General features: G+C 31.1%; 1 protein-coding gene across 2 annotated transcripts; it reads left to right on the forward strand.

Annotated features, from left to right (window-relative positions):
- Nucleotides 1-9,825: 9,825 nt before the first annotated feature.
- Nucleotides 9,826-14,583, forward strand: LOC107894317 (QWRF motif-containing protein 2). 2 transcript variants are annotated; one of them, XM_016819602.2, is made up of 6 exons: nt 9,831-11,612; nt 12,585-12,704; nt 13,419-13,535; nt 13,668-13,757; nt 13,949-14,056; nt 14,140-14,583. In XM_016819602.2, the coding sequence occupies exons 1-6, from the start codon at nt 10,137-10,139 to the stop codon at nt 14,218-14,220; spliced, it is 1,992 nt and encodes a 663-aa protein (XP_016675091.1). In that variant the 5' UTR covers nt 9,831-10,136; the 3' UTR covers nt 14,221-14,583. The 2 variants fall into 2 exon arrangements, with proteins under 2 accessions (XP_016675092.1, XP_016675091.1); XM_016819603.2 differs by lacking the exon at nt 14,140-14,583 and having other exon boundaries at nt 9,826-11,612; nt 13,860-13,986.
- Nucleotides 14,584-16,687: the final 2,104 nt, after the last annotated feature.

Here is a 16,687-nt window from a genome sequence, read left to right on the forward strand (position 1 = left end):
ATGTTTTATAAAAAATCAAAGCTAGCTCAGATTCGGGAGTCGTCGGGAACATCATTGCACGATCAAACATCTAAGTTGGTACTTTTGAGTTAAGTTTGTGGTATATGGCATGTATAGGTTAGTTGTGATTTTAACGATGAGAATTGGCTTGTAAATGATGTTAATTTTGATGTGTGTTTGGCTATTAAAAATGACTCATAAATGTATATGTTTTGGATGTATTTATATAGCCATAATGATGGCTTATCTTGGCATGTTTGATATGAATATGGTTATGGTTTTATAGTTGCAAATGTTAGATTGATTCATGGAGTATAATGTTTGAGAAATGATTTTTTTTATGAAGTGTGCTTTTAGAAGTTGAGTTGAATAAGTATTTGGTATTTATTTGAGTATTGAATTTGGTCGAAATGGATATAGTATAATTGTGCATTTGTTGGATGATTTTGGCTGCCTATTTGTGTGATGAAATGGTACCATTTGAGTGTTTATAGGTATGTGCAAAATGGGTGGCAAATTGGCCTTGCAAATGGCCTATTTTTGTCTACATGGGCAGATACATGGGCGTGTGTCTCAGCCGTGTGTGACACATGGTCATGTTATACGGCTGTGTGTCCCCTGGTGTTGACATTAAAATGAAGTCAGTATGCTCCACACGGTCTTACACACAGGTGTGTGACTGGCCGTGTGGTATAAGTCAGTATACCCCCTATTTGGCACATGGCCTAGCACTCGGGCGTGTGACTTGGCTGTGTTGTATAAGTCAGTATACCTTACAGTTTTGCCACGGCCTAGCACACGGCCTGGCACATGGGCGTGTGTGGCCACTTCGAAGGGCACATGGGCTAGACATACGGGCGTGTGGTTGGCCGTGTGACCTAAGTTAGTATGTATGCCCTGTTTTCACACAATCTGATACATGAGCATGTCTGGAGCTATGTGAGGCACACGACCTGTTCACACGGGCGTGTGACCCCTGTATGTTTGAAAAATTTCTAAGTTTCCAAAATTTTCGTATGTTATCAGTTTAGTCTCGAACCACTTCTAAAGCATGTTTAAGACATCGTAGGCCCTTATAAAGGACAATATGATTGTGTTGAATGAACATATGAGAATGAATGCTTTATGTTTGATAAATGTATGTTATAGTTGTGAATTGATCAATAATGGCTCGTAACACTATTCTGGCGACGAATACGGGTTAGGGGTGCTACAATTTTATTAGGATTTTCCAATTTAATTTCACAATATCTATGACTATTTTACCATAATTTTAACGGTTCTTCACTAAAATTATTTTCTAATAATTTAAACAACCAATGATCTGTTTCTAGTTGTTTAATCTGTTCTTTTCTTGGTGGTGTAAAATTTTTATCACACACAAATTTACGATTTTTTACTAAAGGTATTTCTACAGAAGTCTTTTCTGGAGATAATATTATTAAATTTTTATCTATAGAAAATGGTAGATGTTGATATATAAAATTATTTCCTAATAATATGTCTCCATGCATTTCAAGAAAACATAATATTTTAGGAATAACAAATCTAACCTTATTTATGTAAATTGGTATATTTCTAGCCTTAAATTGAATTACGGTTTCATTACCATCTATTCTTATGGCTCTAATTGGGTTTTTTATTGGTTCCCATTTTTCTACAAGAATGACATTTTTTCTACAACTACTAGTGGTAGCTCCAATATCTAATAAAGCATGTAAAGAATATGTATTATATTCTCTAAATTGAAATGTAATTTCAATATATGTATAATATTTCCTGGATTAAAAATTTGAAAATGTAATAACATTTCTATTTCCAATTTTCATTTGTTGAATAATTGTTGAAGTTTGAATTTCTTCCATTCAGTGTTTCTAGAATTTCTACTACGTTCAGTTGGGAAAATAAGTATATGAACTGTTTTCATTCCTATTGGTGCTGAACTTGTACTTATATTATCCTCGTCTTCCTCTATTTGAGTATTTGAGGGGAAAACTAAATTATCCTTTGTATTTATTATAGCATTATTTTTAAAATATAATCTATCTCCTAACGACATATATTCTGTAGTACTTACAGGTTTTGAAGTACTAGTACCACTTGTTTTATCTATCATCAGTCTCTTGGTATTGATAGATCCCTCAAATGTAATAATTTTAGTTGTATTTTTGTAGTAAATTTATTGGGTTCAAAAAGTTCAATAATTTTATTATTAATATATTTAATTTCTACTTCTGCAGTATTAGTATATTCATTAATAGAAGTCTAACTTATTGCTAGATCTTTTGCTAAATCATTTATTTCAGAATTTTTTGTCTGAATTCTTAAACAGAAACACTCTTCTATTAGAGGATCTGTGATAGATATAAAGTAATTTGGTTTAACTTAAATCCTATTACTCCAGTATGCAAATTAGATTGAATACCTCCAATAAGTGTTTTTATTAGATTTTCAAATCTTTTATCTAATAAAACTGCTATTATAGGTATATCATTACCTTTTCTAAATAAAGCTCTAATTTTTATCATAATTATTCCTAAATGTATATATTTAACTTGAGGACATTTCTTTCTAATTCTTTTAATTTTATCTTTAGTAAATAATAGAATTTCTGTTAATCCTCCTCTAGTATCTTTAGCGACTGTATTGCCACTAATTTTTTCTATCTGTCTTTGACTCCATATCTTGAATTTAGAAATTTTATATATTTCTTCTTTAGAAATATGATTTTTATTCTATCATTTCATCAGAAAAATCTTTTTTTTCTCCAATTAAATTTCCTAATTTTATATCCTGTTGTTCAAATTTAGAAATTTTTTCTAATAATATGATAAAGATAAAAGGAAAATTAATTCTATATGAATAAATAGTCATTTGTAATAAAAAAAAACCTTTAGCTAAAAACATAAATATATTATCATGAAGAAAATATTAATTAGATCAAAAACAAAGGAAATAATAAATTACCTAAACTAAATAATATTTATGACTATTAATAAATTATTATTATCATAAATTAATAATAATAGAAATATTTTATCTTTGTATCATGGCAAGCATCATTTTGTAAATAAAACTATGTTTTTATTAATGCAATTTTTGTCCCTTTAACTTAACAACTGGGTTCATTCTGGTACTTGAACTTAGAAATTCATTTTGATCCTTGAACTTAGAAAAATATAAAAAGTTTAAGTTCAGGGACCAAAATTGATGTAGTTGCTAAATATAAGTACTAAAGTGAATATAGTTGCCAAGTTTAAGACAAAAAAATTATATTAACCCTTGTTATTATGATGTGGGTGTGTGTTTCAAATAAAAATGAAGTATCATGTTTGTAGAATTAGGAAGGAATTGCTTTGTATATCAACCAGCTCAATGCATTTTGAGTAAATTAATGACCCGCATGTTGTATCCCATAGTTATCCAAATTTTAGCAATGCTTTTGTGAACTAAACATGAGAATCAATTAGGCTTGCATTGGCATTTTTTTTATTTCAACCTTGTTCATCCTCTTCTTGTACATCCACTTCCATATTTTCAATTTATTTTGTATATTAATAGTATGGCATTAGGAGAGAAGTTTATTTTCTATTTTTAACATGGTATTTATTTCTGGCCTTCTGCCAATTGGACTTGGACTTGGACTTGGTTCATCATCATCATTCTATTTTCATTGTTTATGAATGTTGGTACTGAACACTTAGACCTATGGTGATAAGTCAGCTTTACCAATGAATCATACTAGTTAAAGAGCTTTAAGTTTTCAACACATAAAGTCTTGCAATGATCCAAGTTACCAACTTGCTTGTCTAGATTTCTTCTTCAAGCTTTATTTTCCGGGGTCCCCTCAATTGTGAACTTCAAGTCATGGAAGCCATTTTAAAGTCCCATCTTCCGTAATTAATCTCAATTAAGCTAGAGATCAATAGCTCTAAGAATTCATCTAGACATTGCAATTCAAGTTCCTATTTGTCAAAATATGTTTCATTGTATTCCTGCACTGAGTCAGACCAAAGCTTGTCTTTGATGTTATTCCTAAGAAAAAATAAAGTCCAATGAAATCATGCCAAAAAATCGAACTATGCAGGACTGACCAACCTTTCAATTTGACTCTAACCTTAAAATCTAATCCAATCAATTTCACCTCGAGTATGATTATCTAATTTATTATAAAAAGTCAATAGATCTGAACTCTAAAATGAGCCAAATATGAAATACATTAAATTTTAAATTAAGACTGAAATAATTAAACCTTAAAATAAACCCTGATCTTAAATTATATAAAAAATAATTTTGATGACTAAAACCTAGAATTTTGAATATTTTAACTTAAAATAATCTAATTTAAAACCAACTTGAGTTGTCTAATTAACAAATTCAGAATCTATTTTAATATTTGGAACTCATTCTTATCCAAGATTGCGGCCATTTTTAGTAAAAGTGAGGAACATGGTGGAATGGAGAGGCAATGTTGGAAAGGTGAGGGTGCAGACAAAGGAATTCTCTTTTTTGAAGTTTATAATCACTTGGAAAGTGGGATAAGTGATGCCCAACCCCCCCTAATTAAACAAAGCATCACTTATATGGGTTGTTCTTCCTTTTACACCAATTTATTTTATGGAGTATGTTCTAAGTCACATGGCTACAAAAGTTTCAACTAGCATCATCTCATAATTTATTCCCTTCATTTTATTACTATTTCTACTTACAATTATAACAACAATTTCAATAAGAATCACTCGATATAAGCACTAAATTGAATAGCTAATTAATTAACTGTGACTATAATAAATTTAGAGAAGAACTCACACATTTACATAAAATGAAACTCAAATCTAGGACCTCAACATTCATGCCATATCCACAATCTAACAATGGGGTTCTTTCTATTATTTATGTATTTATAATATTTGTTGTTATTACTTGGCCCTCTACATGTACTACACTCTACACCACTTATTAAACACACATATCAATTGATATATAAAAATAAAAGCATGCAAAGAATAGCATATATGTGATAACTGTATGTATCTACATTGCAGTTCTACATTCAATTTATACCCAACTATAGGTCCTTAAAAGGGGAAAAGAGTAAAGATTCATTATAATCATTTTAAGGGTTAAATGCATAAAAATACTCCAATTTTTATCGGCTTAGATTTTATATGTATTATATTTAAAACATATGTATACTTATCGTGTAATCAGTTTGGATCATATGTGTCATATAAAAAATATATTCCTCATAAATTTTAATAGCATTATTTATATTTTATTCTTTTAAAAAATGTCACATCCAAGCTATTTACGTAGTAAAGAAGGATGTGAATGTTTTGAAATTTGAAGGATCAATTTAGAATCAAAACTATAGTTTTGGTACACTTAATGCAATTAACCCTTTGAGTATAAATTGAAGAATCAAAAGAGAATTAAGTAAAAGAAAATTATATACAATCGAACAAAACACAAAGAGGGCATTTGATGTAAGCCTTGCAACCAAATGGAGGACCAATGAGAATGAAAAAATAAAAATTGAAAATTATATGATTGAAACTGCAAACACATGGTGGATCAAAAATCATTTTTTTACCATATAATATAATAATAAAATAAATAAAGGTTCTTTCCATTTGAAGGAAAACTATGGCGAGAAAAGAGAAAATGAAAATGGAAATGGGTAACTTTTTTTAAACTTTTTCCATCTTATAAAAATTAATAAAATCGTCGAAAATTTGTTGTGTAAGATAATATTTGATGCATTATCAGCGTATGAATTTCATTTATTAGCAGTAAATAATAATATAAAATATCATTGTTGAATAGAACAAAAATCGATGGAGGACTTAGAAATAAATACAAACAATTTTATTTAAACATAATTAACTCAAAAATGATTGCACATAAATATTAATACCATAAACACGAAAGTTATTAATATTTATTTACAAGTATTTCACACATTTATAATTAATTATGCAATATTATGTTATTATTCATTGACAGTGCATGGTACATCAAATATTATTCCTATCATTATACATATCTATACTATTATTTTAAAGGGTTGATTGAGTTGTAGCTTATTAATTGGATCTCAACTCAGTTGAGAAATTACAAAAAAAAAAAATCTTTATATAAAATATCAAATTTTATTATGAGGATATTTTTATTAATTTATATTTAAGTAAATTTCTAAAAAATGTAAAAAATGCATTTAAAATTAAAATATTTTAATTTTTAATATCTTAACTTTACAATTTTAACCGAAGCCTCTTTTATTTTTATATTATTTTTATAAATATATAATTTTTTCACTCACATCATGGGTGTATCATAATTTAATATATATCTACCTATTCTAATTTGAATAAGAAAATTATAATAAAACAAAAATATTTGCATAATTGTACTTAGTTTTAGTTAAGGCTTTTTTTCCCCTAAAGTTAATATTTGGCTAAAATAGGTTCTAAGTCCCTACTACCTTTTTTTTTTACATTTGGAATTTTTTTAATTTCAAAGAGTTTAGTCTCTTCGCTCATTATATTTCAAAATTCAGGTCAATTATTAATCATATTAAAGTTTTTTTTTCTTAAATCCATTGGTGTAGTATTTTTAAATTAAAAACAAAAAATCTCACTTAATAGCCATGCAAAAAAAAAATAGCGTTGTAACGATATTGAAATTAACCAAAAAAGCTTAACAATATTAACAATGACCATGTTTAAATCCGGAAATCAGGAAGACTAAAACTTGAAACATAATTTACCCTACTATTTCAAGCTAAAACTTGTGCTGCTGAGAATTCAAGGCTGTATGGGTAGCTGTTGAAATTGGAGGTTTGTACAAATATGCGTTGAAATCAAGGGAAATGGAGAATTTAAGAGGGATTGAAAATAGACATTCCATCTTTTTAAATTTTATTTAATGGGTTTTAACTTTGCTTCCAATAATCACAAGGCATTTTTCTCGTCTTTTGACTTTAATTTTTTTCAATTTAATTACTATAAATAAGATAATTGTGTAAATTAGTCATTATTATTAAAATTTTTGTTTCTTTTAACATATTGTTGATGTGACACATTAGCCAATTAAACGACTGATATGTGACAATTTTTTATTTACTTTTGACTAAAGTTTAAGAAAACCTCTCTATAATGTTTAGGGGAAAAATTGGACTAATTATAGGAAGATTCCTAAACTTTAGTCAAAAATCAAAAAAAATATTATGTGTCAGTCACTCAATGTGCTAATGTGCCACATTAGCAATCCGTTAAAAGAAAACAAAAATTTTAACGGCAATGACTAATTCACACAATTATCTTATTTATAATAACTAAATTGAGAAAAAAAATTAGAATGATCAAAATAGAATAAACCCTATTTTAGAGTGATCATGGATGTAATTTATCCTAACAGTAATGATTATATATATTTAAAAACTTGAAGTTTGTTTGCAACAATTTTCCATTTTATACCAGCAACTTCTTTTTCTCTGTTGCTTGGAAGCTCTTTTCATGTCTCTCCACTCTCAAAGGTACTCTGACTTTGGTAAATTTTGTTTGCTGTTTGTTTCTCGAGAAAGTTTATATATATATAATATTCAGTTTAGTATTAAATTTCATCTCTTTATTCTACAAAAATAGAAAAGCTAATAATTTATCAATTTTTTTGTCATTCGACTTTACAAAACTTAAAAGAAGTTTTTTCAATTATTGGTAAATACATAAATTACTTGTCTGATGCTTATTTTTGAGATAGTTGATACTTGATATATATATATATTTAGATCCAATATTGAAATTAATCTTTTAACTTTATGAAAATTTTGAAATTAATCTTTCTACTTTACTTGGTCAGAATTGAGTTCCCATACTTTAAAAAAACTAAAAAATTATACTTTAAAAAACTAAAAAATTAATCTAATAATTAGTTAATACATGAACTTGAATCGTTGATTTTTTGTTAATTTATTGTATATAAATTACTGAATTAATGATTTTTAATAGTTTATTGCATTAAACCGTTGATTGTCAGATCTGTAATTTAATGAAAAGGTCTAACAGCGTTATCCAATTAGACAAAATTCTCGACTTTCATAAAATAAGAAGATCAAATTCTATCAAATTGAAATAAATGGACTAATTTTACACTTTTCGTAAAGTAAAAAAAAAAGAATTAAACCCTTTTTCTATCAAACTTAAATCTCAATCTAATCACCATAAACATTTGGATCATGTTGTGGCTAATAATTGGTTTAAGGTTTATGAAAGTTTTGATTAACGTAATATAGATCTACAGATTGTGATTATAGCAAAAGATCTTGAACTTAGTTGTATTCCTATTTTTATTTTGAATTATTTTTGAGAAAAAAAGTTAACGACGAAATAATATATTGATGATGACCCAAAAATAGACTTTAGCTTTGAACATGATCTTTTTATATTGAGTTGCGACTTGACCAACAAGATATGATATATAAATAGTTTTACGATGTAATTGAAGTTACAGTTAAAAAAAAGTAATTTAAAGTTATTATTTCAAAAAGGATTTGTTTAAGAATTGGAGGAATATCTTTTACTCGTAAAGATTAATTTTTGGCATTAACATTATTGTTATTATAGGAGGATGTGGATTTAAGTGTGTTGAAGCGTATTATCCAATTATTTATGTGTTGGAAACAGATTATAAGTAATTTTATGTCAATTTAGTCAAAAACATTATTCAATTAAAATATAACATGTAATGCTTATTATTTTTAAACCATATAAGCAAAGTTAAAGATTCAAAAATATTAATCATCCACTTATTTTATATTATCTCCATAAAATTAAATAAATAGAAATTATTTGTTGAATTATATCACTTTTCGGACTGGTCTTCGAGCTGAATGACCCAACTCATAAACAAGTCTAGTGACAGCTCATACAACAGTTTACGTAAATATGCTTTCTAATTTCTATAAATATTTTTAAATATTTGTTGAATTTTTTTTGAATTTTTATGAGGTTATGTGAACAATGGAGAGCCATGATGATGACCCCACAAAAAATAAAAAAAAATAAATATTACTTATAAATTTTCAAATTTGTTTTTATACAATTGATGTATTAATTCACAAAAAATTTAAAAATGACCTCACATAAATTTAAAAATAACCCACCAAAGTTTTTGAAAAAGAATTATTTTGTAAAATAAATTATTTATATAAAAATAAATGAATCTCTTTCCATTAATTGAAATCTTAAAATTTCAAATTATTTGTTGAATGGGTTTATAATTATTAATTTTATATGAGATTCTTAATATCGTGAGTGGATAATAATTTTTAGAAGATGATTAATACAAACCCGAAGAAATTTACCCGAAAAAATTTAATTAACTTTTATGTACTTAAGGCATAGATATACTTAGCTTAAATGTTTAGTAGAAATGAAAATTATTGTGAAATAGATGAATAACAAGAATAACAATGTATTAGTTGTTATGACTTTTATAAATAATTAATTTTTTTTAAAAATCCTATAATTATCTCGACAGTTGAATTATTACACGAATTGTCATATCTCTACTTTTATCTAAAAACAAATTATCAAAAGAGACAAATTTGGAAGAGAGGTTGGCCTATTTAGAAATTGGATTAGGCTAAACTACAAATTTCCTAAAAAAATTGGAAATTGCTTTTGGGTAGAATTGTTGACATTTGATATAAGATTGAGGATTCATTTGTAAATGATTTCCCATTTTCATTTATACCAAAATGTTCCATTATAGGGAAGATTAAAGTCTAAGAAAATTGGTAATTTCATTAATTAACCTAACATCTTACAGAAAGATTAATAAAAACCGAAAGCCAAAACAGCCCCAGCTGAATCTCGCTTTCTCTCTCTCTTCTATTCTCCCAAATCTCACTTTACTTCTCTTCTCTGAAAACCCAGAAAGACCTGTGGGTTTCACTGTTGTTGAAACTGGAGGATCCTTCAAAAACCCTTTATGGGTTCACCTCCATTCTTCTCAAAATCGCCTAAAAATACTCTTTTTCCCAGGTTTTCAGCCATGGAAATGGAGACTCATTAACGAAAGTTTCATTCAAGGCAATGTGGAAAAGAACGTAGATTCCTTTGCAGTCTCCGACGATGGTGGCTGCATTGTCTCGTCCACCAACTCCTTCAAAGCCCACTGTTGAAGAACCACAGCAAGAAACAAATAGTACCCATCAAAAGCCTCCTCTCAAAGACAATGGCTCCGGTGTTCCGAGAAAGCCCAGAGGACGACAAGTTTCTTCAAGGTATTTGTCTTCTTCTCCTTCATCGTCTTCTTCCACTTCTTCCACTTCTTCGGCGGCCAAACCAACGGCGAGATTTCCTTCTCCTCTTATATCTCGTTCCACTAATACTATGTCGACGGGGAACAAAGCAGCTGCGAGATTCCATTCCCCGCTTGTTTCTCGTTCAACGAATGCTAGTACGACGTCGTCTTCGCTTCCTAAACGGTCTCAATCCGTCGACCGGAGGCGGCCGGGAAGTCAATTGCCGCCAGGAAATAACAATGCTAATGGCTCCACGGAATTGTCAGCTGCTACCAAGATGTTGATTACTTCAACGCGAAGTTTGTCGGTTTCGTTTCAAGGCGAGTCCTATTCGCTTCCGATCAGTAAGGCTAAGGCTCAAGTGGGTTCTACTCTGATGAGGAAAGCAACACCCGAAAGGCGTAGAGCTACTCCGGTGAGAGATCACGGGGAGAACTCGAAGCCTGCTGATCGGCAACTCTGGCCGGGCAGAACCCGGCAAGGGAATTCGGGTCCAGGTTCGGGTTCAAATCCGTTGTCTAGGAGCTTTGATTATAGTGGTGAAAGGAAGGATTTTGGATCTGGGGCAGCGCTGGCTAAGTCATTGCAACAATCAATGATGCTTGATGAGAGTAGCAGAAGGGTTTCTTTTGATGGTGGTAGTAGATTGAGTTTAGATTTGGGTAGCTCCGAGTTGTTAAAAGAAGCTAATAAGCTAAACGCAGATTCCAATTCTTTAATTGAGGCTTCTAATGAACTCACTGCATCTGATACAGATAGTATATCATCTGGGAGCACCAATTCTGGAACTGGAAGAAGTGGGAATTTGAAAGGGAAGAATGGACCCCGTAATATTGTTGTGTCTGCAAGGTTTTGGCAGGAAACTAATAGCAGGTTAAGGCGGTTGCAGGACCCGGGTTCACCTTTGTCTTCGAGCCCAGGGTCTAGAATTGGTTCACCAGCTAAGTTTAGTCAACCAAGAAGGGTTTCTTGTGACGGTGCAATGGCTTCTCCTATTAGGTATAGTATAAGACCTGCTTCTCCTAGTAAGCTTTGGACATCTTCGGCTTCGACTCCGACTCTGTCGAGGGGACTAAGTCCTGGTCGGGTTAGAAATGCAGTTGGTGGTAAAGAGATGATTGGTAATGCTGTTAATACCCCTTCGATTCTTAGCTTTTCTGTTGATATTCGGAGAGGGAAGAAGGGAGAGGATCGAATTGTTGATGCTCATACATTGAGGCTTTTTTATAACGGTTACTTGCAATGGAGATTTGCAAATGCAAGGGCGGATGCAGCTTTCATTGTACAAAAACTGAGTGCTGAGGTATGGTTATCCTGCCTTCTCATTGCTATTAATACGTTCAATGTTCTTGTATGCTTATGTGTATTTGATGAATTCTTCAACTTATTTCACGAGTTTTAGTTTGGCAAACAAGCTGAACCCAACTAGTTTATGGTAAAGGTTGCCTATAATGCAAGTGGCAGCTTAGTTCTTGCAATATGGTACTCCTTGGAGAGTATCATGTAGTCTTCTCCAATATGGTATCACATGATTTGTTTACGTGCTACTGCTACATAAATTACCTGTAGTTCCTAAGAAAAGCATGTCCATGTCCAGTTGTCCTTTTTATATTTGCTAAGAGATTAGATTTAATGACAGAAGGATCTTGAGGCAATATATTGTCATACTTCTGAATAGTAAATTCCTTGATGTGATCGATGATTGGTGAGTTGGCTCCATGCTGAAGGTAAGAGTTAGTACTCTAGGCAGCTTTGGCACAGTACTTATCGGCTCAAGATGATGCAAAATCATTGAGAAATACATACCTATGAATGTTATATATACACATACATATGTGTATGCATATACTGTTGTAAATTTGCTTAGTGGAATGTGTTGTCGACTTATTGGAAGAAGGCAAATTAAAGATATGCCTGGCGAGGAATTATTTAAATGTTTTTGGGTTCAATTAGTGTCTGTCATAAAGTGGACATGGTGCTCTTAATCTGTTCTTGGCAAGCGATAAGTGAATGACGCTGGCTGTATTTTCAGTTAAAAGGGCCTATTTAAAGATTTACTGGTAGAATAGAACTAGTGCCCTGCTTTTTAAATTCTTCAGGATGTCATCACTTCTCTGGTAACAGCCCTATATAATAAACTGGAATTTTACTAACCGTTTGCTGTAATGATCAGTTTGATATTAAAAAGAAAACAATAATCATGAGTTGATGTTTAACATGATGGTTGATAATAAATCTGGTTTGTTCACCTCTAATGTTCCTTCACTTGTATCAGAAAAATCTGTGGAATGCGTGGGTAACAACATCGGAACTGCGGCATTCTGTGACCCTGAAGAGAATAAAGTTGCTACTGCTGAGGCAAAAGTTGAAATTAACTTCCATCTTGAAAAGACAAGTAAGATTCAAAACTTCAAGTTTCTCGAAGTAGTAAACTTAATCCTTGCAGACTCTTTCATAGACAAAACTGTTTTCAACTATCTGATTATAGCTTTACCTTCATATTATCATATCATACACGTGTTTCATGTCTGTATCCATGCTTTCATTAAAAGAAAAAATGACTACATTATTAGGAATTAATATGATGAGAATGAAATCATCAATCTAGGATCTGGTCTTATAATGAGGAATTCTTTAGTTTCTTGCAATGGTCAACGGGGCTGCCTGGCCCTTAATATTTAATAATCCACTTAGATACCTGCTTTGAAGTAGTCAGAATTCACTTTATGAGTAGGTGCTCAAATAATTGGTACTAGTTAAGACACATAAAACACAGAAAAATGGAAAACTAGATGTACTATTCTTGTTGACTGTAGAGAATTGGTCAGTGTTGAGTTTTTTCAAATTTCATGCGCTTTCTGGAGTTAAGAGGAAGTCAGAAAGAAAATGAGTGAATAAGAACGCAAGGAAAGTTAGAGAAGAAAAATTGTGTACTTTATATTTCATTCCGAAAGGAAAAAGGCTGTTGGTGATTCTATAATTCGAACCTCAGTTCTTACTGCATACTTGTTAGAACAGACCTGTCCTTTCTATTCTCAGTTACAAGATGCTGGCTTTTATAGCATGAATTCTCTACATGACTAAACTTTTTTGTAATTGGTGAGTGTAGATAGCTCATTTAGAAGCATGGTCCCTCCTCGAGAGAGACCACTCTAGCTCTTTGCTAGGAGCAACTGAAGCTTTAAAGGCTAGTACTCTTCGACTTCCAATTGTTGGAAAAGCAACAGTAAGTTTCTTTCTTATTCTTTTCTTTTCCCCTATTTTCCATATACAATGTGTTGATGATTCAATTCGTGACTATATCATAGTTTAAAATGTTGTTCGTTTTCTCTTCCCTTTCTCTGTTCTCTCATAATAGGCAGATATCCAAAATCTGAAGGATGCAATCAGTTCAGCAGTTGAGATGATGCAGGCAATGGCATCTTCAATATGCTCACTGTCATCAAAGGTAAAATTCATTAATTCAATCTCATGGGCATTAGTCTTCCAAAATAAAAATCATCGAGTTGTTTTATATGGTAATTATTTGTAATAGTTCAGTTCTTTACAGGCTGGTTGTATCTTGTGGTGGCTTGATTGCGGCTCATCAATAAAAGGGCAAATCTACCTGATTATCTAAATCTTATTTGTCCCTTGCAGGTGGAGGAAATGAATTCTTTGGTAGCAGAACTTGCGAGCTTGGCTGCAAAGGAAACTGTTTTGCTTGAACATTGTAAGGATTTTTTGTCTGCATTAGCAGCCATTGAGGTAAATACGGTGTTCTGTTTTATGTTCCAAGCTTTTCTCAGCTTTCATCTGCTCATGTGGCTCATTAGAAGTCTTTTCAACAGGTTAAGGACTGTAGCTTGAGGTCACATATAATACAACTAAAGTGTGTACCTGCGACCAACAACCTGACCACACGTGTGTAGAACTGATCTTATTTGACAACTCACCCTAAACGCTAACATTACGCCCAAGCTTATGTTTCTTACAGTAGGCAGAGGCGGCACCGACAAAATCACAGCAGACTGAATATATCTAGGTTGGCTTCTCTCATTTTAGCAGTTCTAGAACCAGTTGTTGTCTTTCATGATCAAGTGGCTTATCCTCTCAACTGATTTCTCATTTCTGTATACAAGAACCCCATGATTTTTTGGTTTTTTTCCCCACTTTTTAGGTAAAAGAAAGCATTGTATATATATGTAAGTTCATCTGATAACCTATTATTATGTATTTCTTGATCTACACTGATTAATCATCTAAGAATGATATTGTTGATGCCTGTTAAATCATATACTGTCCTTTTCCATCGTCTCCAAAGTCATTGAACTGCATGCACATTGATGTGGTGTTGCATGATTCGAGTGCACAAAAACGAATCATGTTTCCTATCTGAATTGATTAAGCCTTGTTGAGGAAACAGCTATATACCCTATTCAAGAACTGTGAAGGGGGCAATTTCTGTCTAGCGGATGGAGCAAATACCATATTAGTGTTTCAGTCATGCTGGTATTTGTTTTGTTTTCCTACTTAGGCTATCTCAATCTAGGATCAGGGCGTGCCACTAGTTTCATAGAGGGCTGATAGTTTTACTTGCATAGTATCCATCAAGTGATATATTGCTGATGAGACTCAAATGTTGGTGCTTGTTCAATCAATTGGATCAACCTAACCCTTGGTTGACAGGGTTTACCATTTTCATTTCATTTTACTTGAGAAATATGCCAATCAGCCTGGCATTTACCATGTCATTTTCCTTATGAATGTCAAAGGGATACTAATCAATGACCATTGGTTTTAACTTTTTCTATGCCAAAATGAGGTGAAAGAGACACCTAGTATGGCACAAAGTAAAAGAACAAGGTTAGGCCTTAAGTTGATGTTGACCACACAAATAATGCCTTAGAGGGTGAGGGATCCACCATTGTTTTTTGAGTAATGAATATATAGAAAGAAAAGAGAAACTAGGTTTAGGAAGGTGGCTTAATTGAGCAGCAATATTTCAGCAAAGTTACATGGGGTTGAGTTTTTTATGGTGGAGCAAATATTAGTATTATGATCTTTAGCTACAACTTTTGAGGCCATATCAAAATCAAACCTTTAAAATGGGTCGATTAAGGATAAAGCCATTTCAGACATGCTCAAATAAAGATTTTGACACACTTTATTAGCTGTTTTTTTTTTCTTTAAAATTCAGTGAACTCACATATAATAATGTCCCATTATTTGATTTAATAAAGTATTAAATTGTATGGGTTTCTAGAAGGAATAAATCTCATAATTATATATGAATTTTGATTTAATATGTAATTATTTTACATGAATTTTGATTTTGTATAATTTTGTAAAATCAGTTTATGTTTATATGTTGCACAAGAAATAATTTTATTTATTCAATATAAAAATAAATAGATGTATTTATTTTTTTAAACGTGTATGATTGAATTAAAATTAAGTTTCACGTATACATTCTAACCGCAATCAAAGTTCATGTGTAAAATTACATCAAATTAAAATTTATATATACAATTGCACATTAAACTAAAGTTTATGTATTCATCTCTTTCTAGTGTTTGATATACCTAATTTGATATCAGAGGTTTCTAAGTAGAATGTAGGTTGTTCTTCTCTTTCTTCCAATTGAGAAAGCGAATCTTTCTTTTATCTGCCTTGTGCTTCCACCAAAAATTTCGGACAGCTTTAGAATTACAAACATTTATAGGGCCGTGTGGATTTGATTACTGTTAATCTCCCACCTGGTTAGAGGAATCTCCCTCTTCAATTCTGAATCTGCCTTGGATTTTGTCAAAAACAGATGGGAAAAATTTCTTTTACGACAAGAAATAAAGACTTAGGTCCATTCATCGATTCATTTTTTATTCACATTTATGTCAATTTAGGGGCAACATTCCTTTCACATTTTAACCAAGCAACTTTATTTATGCCCATTTTAATACACAATAAATTCATGAAACGATATTGCATTAATAATAAACACTTAGTCCTTAGTAAACTCCAGTGGAATGGGACTCATATACTTACGATTCTAAATGATCACATCACACATATTGCATCAATTGTGCATCCAACTAAACACACCAAACGTTTAATGACCCAATATGCACTAAAGTGCTATGGCGTAAGGCATCACATTGATGTTCCAAAGCGCACACACACTAATCCTTATAGCATGCCAATTGTATCCTAATTGTTCTACTAAACTTACTAGATCAATTTACTTATTTAATCAATTAAACATTTCAAAATTCATATAACACACCGATATCACATGATGATTCTCATGCACATATACACGTCACATACACATATTCACAGATTTTCATTTTTAAACTCTTATCGTTCTTCAATTATCAAATTCACTCTTTAAGAGCTCAT

Source organism: Gossypium hirsutum, chromosome A13 (assembly GCF_007990345.1).
Source record: "Gossypium hirsutum isolate 1008001.06 chromosome A13, Gossypium_hirsutum_v2.1, whole genome shotgun sequence".
Taxonomy (NCBI): Eukaryota; Viridiplantae; Streptophyta; class Magnoliopsida; order Malvales; family Malvaceae; genus Gossypium; species Gossypium hirsutum.